Source organism: Oncorhynchus clarkii, chromosome 25 (genome assembly GCF_045791955.1).
Source record: "Oncorhynchus clarkii lewisi isolate Uvic-CL-2024 chromosome 25, UVic_Ocla_1.0, whole genome shotgun sequence".
Lineage (NCBI taxonomy): Eukaryota > Metazoa > Chordata > Actinopteri > Salmoniformes > Salmonidae > Oncorhynchus > Oncorhynchus clarkii.
Window position 1 is genome coordinate 16,930,546 of NC_092171.1, and position 6,830 is coordinate 16,937,375.

General features: G+C 39.8%; 1 protein-coding gene across 2 annotated transcripts; it reads right to left on the reverse strand.

Annotated features, from left to right (window-relative positions):
* Window positions 1-31: 31 nt before the first annotated feature.
* On the reverse strand, window positions 32-6,074 carry LOC139383442 (uncharacterized protein C14orf28 homolog). 2 transcript variants are annotated; one of them, XM_071127990.1, is made up of 6 exons: window positions 5,852-6,074; window positions 4,452-4,976; window positions 2,449-2,538; window positions 2,227-2,361; window positions 1,808-1,992; window positions 32-1,700 (listed from the first exon to the last, which is right to left on the reverse strand). In XM_071127990.1, exons 1-5 carry the CDS (start codon window positions 5,935-5,937, stop codon window positions 1,809-1,811), a joined length of 1,020 nt encoding a protein of 339 aa, XP_070984091.1. In that variant the 5' UTR covers window positions 5,938-6,074; the 3' UTR covers window positions 32-1,700; window position 1,808. The 2 variants fall into 2 exon arrangements, with proteins under 2 accessions (XP_070984091.1, XP_070984090.1); XM_071127989.1 differs by having other exon boundaries at window positions 1,798-1,992; window positions 5,852-6,050.
* Between the last annotated feature and the right edge of the window lie 756 nt (window positions 6,075-6,830).

Below are 6,830 nucleotides of genomic sequence, written 5' to 3' on the forward strand. Positions count from 1 at the left end.
TTATGGGGCACAAGCAACGAAAACAGACACGTTCGCATATAAAACATTTGTATTGGTAAAAAAAACGTAACAATGAAAGCATAGCTACACAAGTATTTTTGCTCTAAGAGTTTCATTATGTAGTTCTGTCAAGAATGAAATTGTACACTGATAAATTGGCAAGAGGCACAATGTGATGGTTCAATGCTCTTAATTTCTAAATGATCAAATGCATTACAAAATCACATTTGTATACTAATATTTACTACAGGTTTGACATCTTTAGATTGGGATGTAGTAATTTACCTTATTGAATTGTGCAGGATATCATATGCTACTATGAAAGGCAAACAAGCGAGCACTCAAGAAGCACTTCTGTAATGTCACTGTGCTGGGGTACTTGTAAGTAATTACTGACATTAAGACAGAACTGATGTTATACAATTATTGGAGCATGTATTCTAACAATCACTGACATCAAGTAGTCAGCAGCATACCACCACTGCTGGCTTGCTTCTGAAGCTAAGCAGGGTTGGTCCTGGTCAGTCCCTGGATGGAAGACCAGATGCTGCTGGAAGTGGTGTTGGAAGGCCAATAGGAGGCACTCTTTCCTCTGGTCTAAAAAATATCCCAATGCCCTAAGGCAATGATTGGGGACACTGCCCTGTGTAGGGTGCCCTCTTTCGGATGGGACGTTAAATGGGTGTCCTGACAGGTCATTAAAGATCCCATGGCACTTATTGTAAGAGTAGGGATGTTAACCCCGGTGTCCTGGCTAAAATTCTCAATCTGGCCTTCAAACCATCAGTCACCTAATAATCCCCAGTTTACAATTGGCTCATTCATCCCCCTCCTCTCCCCTGTAACTATTCCCCAGGTCGTTGCTGTAAATGAGAACATGTTCTCAGTCAACTTACCTGGTAAAATAATGGATAAATAAATAAGCTTAATGGACAATTTAAAACAAGCAAGTAAATCAAGGATAATGATTGAATTTCCACAAAATACAAAGCAATACTTAAACGGTTTCTAATGTTTTCAAACTACAGTGGAAATAGTATTTAAAAAAGCACCAGTTTAATCTGAAGTCAGGGCTGGTATGCACAAATAGATTGTAGTATTGTACCAACTCTCACAGAAGCTTTGCTGGTCTAGCTTATATACCCTTTTGACAAGTCTATATCAAAGTTGAATTAGCTGAATTTGCTTCTCTGAATGCCATCCCACCCAAGAGAACACACTGCAAGCAAACTTTTCAACAAACATTTACGCAGTAAAACTATTTAAGTTTGAGTTCATTATTCAATATGCATATCTGCCCAGAACTACTATAGTTCATACATAAATTCTTGGATTCCAAGCATGCCCAAAGAGAAGACGCACATCACTTTGCACACAGAGTTTCAGAGGCAACAGTAAGGCAAAATAGAGCACATCATTTCGAAAATAATCTTAAAAGTATAAAACAGAACAAGGAAGTTGTTGACATGTCATTAAAATATGATTTGGTGCAAAAAAAAAAAAGTTGTGGCATGTTCTCACTGAGGAATGGAAGACAAAACCATGATTAACTAAATGTAAGGTAAAGGGTTATTTTTCTGTGAACTAAGGGCAACAAAAAGACAGGAAGGTGTACGTGTAGGGTGAGCAATTTTCGAAAGATTCCTTTCTATTAGTGCTGTCGAGTGTCTCCCTCCTTCCTTCTGTGTCCCGTCAGGACCCTGGTGACAAAGTTGGGGTTAATTCAATTCTATTCAGGAGAATTTTAATTCAAGTAAGTAATGAAAAATGGATCTGACCCCATCCCTGTTTGGTTACTTTTGTGCACCTCATTTGTCTGAGGCGCGGATGTAGACAAGGGAAGAGAGCAGCAGGAGTTCAGGGGGCTTGTTTAACAGGATCAGATTGTCGCTCCTCAGCCCGTCATAGTGCATCCAGTAGCCGTCTATCTGGAAGGCTGCAGAGTAGTGATGCTCTTCCTTGTTGAAGAGTGTGGCGCCTTCCAGTGAGTACCTATTGAAAAGCAGAGACAGTTGTATTTTTTAGCATGTTAAAAACCAGTCTCGGTTACCAGAAATAATGAAATGAATGAAAATAGCAAAGTACAGACAAGGAGGTTACTGTTTCAACAAAATAAAAAAACCAGACGGGCGATATTGACATTAAATGAACAACCAGGGAGAAAAAGAACAGCATCAGACAATGAGGCTGGGATCGGAGTCCTCCTGCTCTACATGGTTTCCTTACCTGTGTTGGGACAGAGCCAGATGGTAAGGAACGTAGGACAGCTCCTCAGACTTCCATAGCTGCATGTTGAGAATGACAAAAGGAGGTGGGCCATGGCAGAAGACCCTCTGAGAGAACTCCCTCAACCCATTACACCTGCACAACAGGAAATCAGTCAGCATCATAGAAAAGACCAGGAGAGATTATAGGATATGATGGTTCAACATTCACGTTATGTCTCACCCCAGTTCTTTGCAGAGAATGATTTTGGGACAGAAGAACTCCTCCACCGCTGACTGAATGGGATCTCTATGGGGCAGCTCATGAGGAGGACTGGGAAAGAAGAACAAGGTTAAGAAGTTGAACTCTGAACACCATGTAGTTAGGGTTAACTCTAACCATCACCAGTATTAGGCTACATAGATGCATTTACACAAACCTAATTCATAATTTTAATCTCCACCAGAAAGAAAAGCACCTATGAAAACAACTGAAATAGTTTTGATTTGGTAATAGGTATAGTCCACTGTCTAAATACAGCCAACCGTGGGTAAACATACCTTTATAAGGCTCTGGCAGAGATTGAACCAGAGCTGTTTAGAAACCAGCTGCTCTCTTCATTATTTTCTACTGTGAGCCAGGATTATGCTCAATTCTTTCCAATTCAATTCAAGTAGTAAACAGGATACAGAATTGCAATATAATTGAATTTCGTGAAATTCAAATGCCTCTTCTATTCAACACTGAGTGTATAAAACATTAGGAACACCTTCCTAATATTGAGTTGTACACCCTTTTGCCACCAGAACAGAATTAATTTGTTGGGGCATGGACTCCACAAAGGTGTTGAAAGCGTTCCACAGGGATGCTGGCCCATATTGACCCCAATGCTTCCCACAGATGTGTCAAGTTGGCTGGATGTCCTTTAGGTGGTGGACCATTCTTTATACACACGGGAAACTGTTGAGTGAAAAACCCTTTGGAATTTTGGCAGATGTCCTTTATTTAATTCCCCAGAGTCAGACGAACTCGTGGATACCATTTTTGTGTCTCTGTGTCCAGTATGAAGGAAGTTAGAGGTAGTTTTGCGAGCCAATGCTAACTAGCATTAGCACAATGACTGGAAGTCTATCTACTAGCCTAAAGGCATCTGCCAAAATCCTGAAGAATACCTTTAACCTGTCTCCTTCCCTTCATTGAAGTGGATACAACAAGTGACATCAATAAGGGTTCATAGCTTTCACCAGGATTCACCTGGTCAGTCTAATGGAAAGAACAGGTGTTTCTAATGTTTTGTACACTCAGAGTATATTATGTGTAGTCTATACAAATATACATCTTGTATATAAAACATCAAGCATGTCGTTATATACATTCAAATAAAATATTGATGATACAATTGATTAAAAAAAATCCTTTAAAAAAATCACAAAGAATATATTACATGGTATGAAAGAACACTCCAAGGTCGCAGCTTCATACAACTCTTCAAACAGAGAACGGATACTGTATACTGGCCTTTGACCAATTACTTGGATTCCTCACATTGTAATCATTGTTAAGAAGAGGTTTTTGTGCAAATCGAACGTTAGGTACTATATTTATTGAATACTATATAAATCCTATAAATTGAAATGGCCAATTTGGGTGCAATCAACAAAATGGTGCAGAAATGCTTATCTTATCTGTTTCTAACTACAAACAATTTCAGAACAATTGGAGATGGTAGGTGTCAAAATCTTTTATGTGCTTTTTGAAGTGGAACAACCCACCTGCCAGATTCAATTACACTCTTATGTTCTATGACTGTGTGGAATTTCTTTGAATTGCACAGAATTAAAAATTCTACTTCCTGCCATTCAACTCATGAGTTGAATGGGAGTCAATTCTGAATTGAGCACAACCCTGCTGTGAGCATTATAGACAGCTGGGCCTTATTTTAGTCAAGCAGCGAGTCAAGAGGGAGAAATAAAAGCTTCTTGAAGACAGAGGTGTAGACCAGCTGTCCAGAATAATTAGCAAAGCCAGCAATAGAAACAGGGAAGGCCCTCCCATTTGGACATAGTCCAGTTCACCCCACTGAACTAATTGAGTTCATACTTTATTTGTAGTAACTAACTATTCATTTATATACTAAAGGAGGATCACTGTTCTCTGATCAGAAACTCTGGGAGATACGGAACAAATAAAATCCTCCCACACTGACCAGCTATCAGACTTTGACTTACAGCCTCTGCCTCTCTTACTTGATGTTGATGGTTCTCTGTAAGAACTCCTGGAAGCGAGCAGGACAGCTCCAGTTGGTGCATAGGCTCTCCTGCATAGTGGACAGCATTGTCTCTAAGTTCTTGGTGAAGTTCTCATGTTCATTACCAAACAGATCGATCTCCAACGCTGCATGGTGGATCACTGAGCGGTACTGCCGCTTGGACATCCTGTCCCAGATCCACAGCATCTTAACGGTGGTGTAGTCATATGAGTCCATCAGGTAGAGGAAATGCTCTACAAACTGCCTGCCCAGAAAGATGCCCACCTCTCGGGGAAAGCTATGGTTGTCTCTCAGTATTATATAGAGGATCATGAGGAACCCGTCAATTGTGCAGGTGTTCTTTAGGCTTATCTTAACATACAGAGGCGTGCATGAGATGGCCCTCCTCCCCGCCTTGATGGTGTAGACACCCCCCCATGGGAGCACAGGCCGCCAAAAGGAACGGTCCTCTTCTTCATTGTTGTTGATGGATGCACGGATCTCCTCAAACAAAGTCTTTGTCCTAAGGAGACAACATGAAGGTATAAGTTATCATTCTCCTAGGCTAAGGGGTGAGTGAAGTTGATTTTAAACAGAGCTAGGCTCAGCTTATATCCTCGATCCTAAATCTTCCTTATGACTAATAAGGGTTTTCCTGTATGGTCTTGATGAAGGAATGTATTCATCATTTACTAAATGCCTAATTCATTAAAGTACAAATGAGTGTACTGCAAAACATCCCTCAAGCCAGAGCCCAGGGATCACCTTGTAAACGTTAGCAAGCAAACTGTCTGATGCACATTTGCAATGCAATCCCAGGTAAATTACATAAAATCTTATGCTACATGCTTCGTAAACAACAGGTGTAGACTAACAGTGAAATGCTTAAGTGCAGAGAATAAAAAAGACAAATAGAAAAATAATAACACGAGGAATAAATACAGCCAGTTACATTACACATAAAAAAATATATATTATCAGTTTTTATCCAGCATTGTTATTGTAGTCAACATAATTTGATAAATTGAATAGAAGATGAACATGGCAGCTAACGTTAGTTAGCTATAATTAATGCTCTTGCACGCAAACTGCAACACACACCATGGTATACGCCAGCTGACGTTAGTTTGCAGACCATTAAAATGGTTAATTATGTACCTCCATTGTAACTAACTAGTATTAACGCTAGCTATGAAAATAGCTAGTTAGATAGATAGTTAGCTACCTAGCTAAGTGCAACCTTCTAAAACCTAGTATTGATGCGTTTAGTTGTCGATGCAATATTGAATACTGTTGATATCGGTTAATCTACTGTTTGGCAAGATATTTAGTTATTTGTTTGCTAGCCTAGCAAGCTAGCCCCGCCAATGAAATTTAACTAGCTAGCTAACGCGTTACCTTTCAATTTGCTGATTATTTTCGGTACTTGAAATTAGGGTTCTGAGGTCTTCTGTGTCGGTCAAAATGCAGAATTTGCTCTCCATCGTTCTCTGTAATTCTTCATGTCTTAATTCAGGCCAACAGCCACAAATCCTTATATGACCACTACTAGTATTTTCTGTAACCCTCGAGAAAGCTTCAAAACATCCTGAGCAATGTCAAGTTACGCCCATTGCACCATATAGCCACGCCCACATTCATTGTTTTGTTACGCCCTTCAGCCCTTTTTTCAGAAGTGCAATGCTGCCACCTGCTGTCTAAAAGATCTTTGCTTTTCATGAGATTTTCCACACATCTGCCTCCTCCTCAAGAGGAGACGCGCAGTGGTGTACATTTTATTGCGTCCTCTGTGGTAGGGGTTTAGTATGATTTTAAGACGCATGTGATTGGCCAACAGTTCCTGCCCTCAACTCAGACTGTTCTCTGGTAGATTGACCGCATTGACAGCAACACAAATGACTCCACCCACTAGTATTTTTGTCTTTAGTTACTTATGCCAATATTCTTAGAAGTTTTTATGGCCATATCGAAAAATTGTACGAGCATTATTGATGTGGGCTACGCTAGCATCGTAGCTCATTCACAACATTACCACCATCAGTAATCAGAATCAAAAACCAGTCAGACTGAAAAGACAAGCTGAGAGAGAGACAGAGTTCATGACCAGATGAGCTCCTGCATTTTTCAGCATGTTCTTAAAAAAGATAGATTTAGGTAAACTTTTATTTTTTGTCAGGAACATATACAGGATACTACACTCTACAACATAACCTTCACTCCAAATCAAATCGTACAAACTGATTTTGGACGTAATAACGAAATCACCTGGAAGGTTTACAACTACCAAAGCTTATTATTCCAACACTGCAGCAAATGCTCTGGGAAAACAACAGAAACCTGAAAACACCATCCAACCTGGAACTGAGTGAGTAATGTT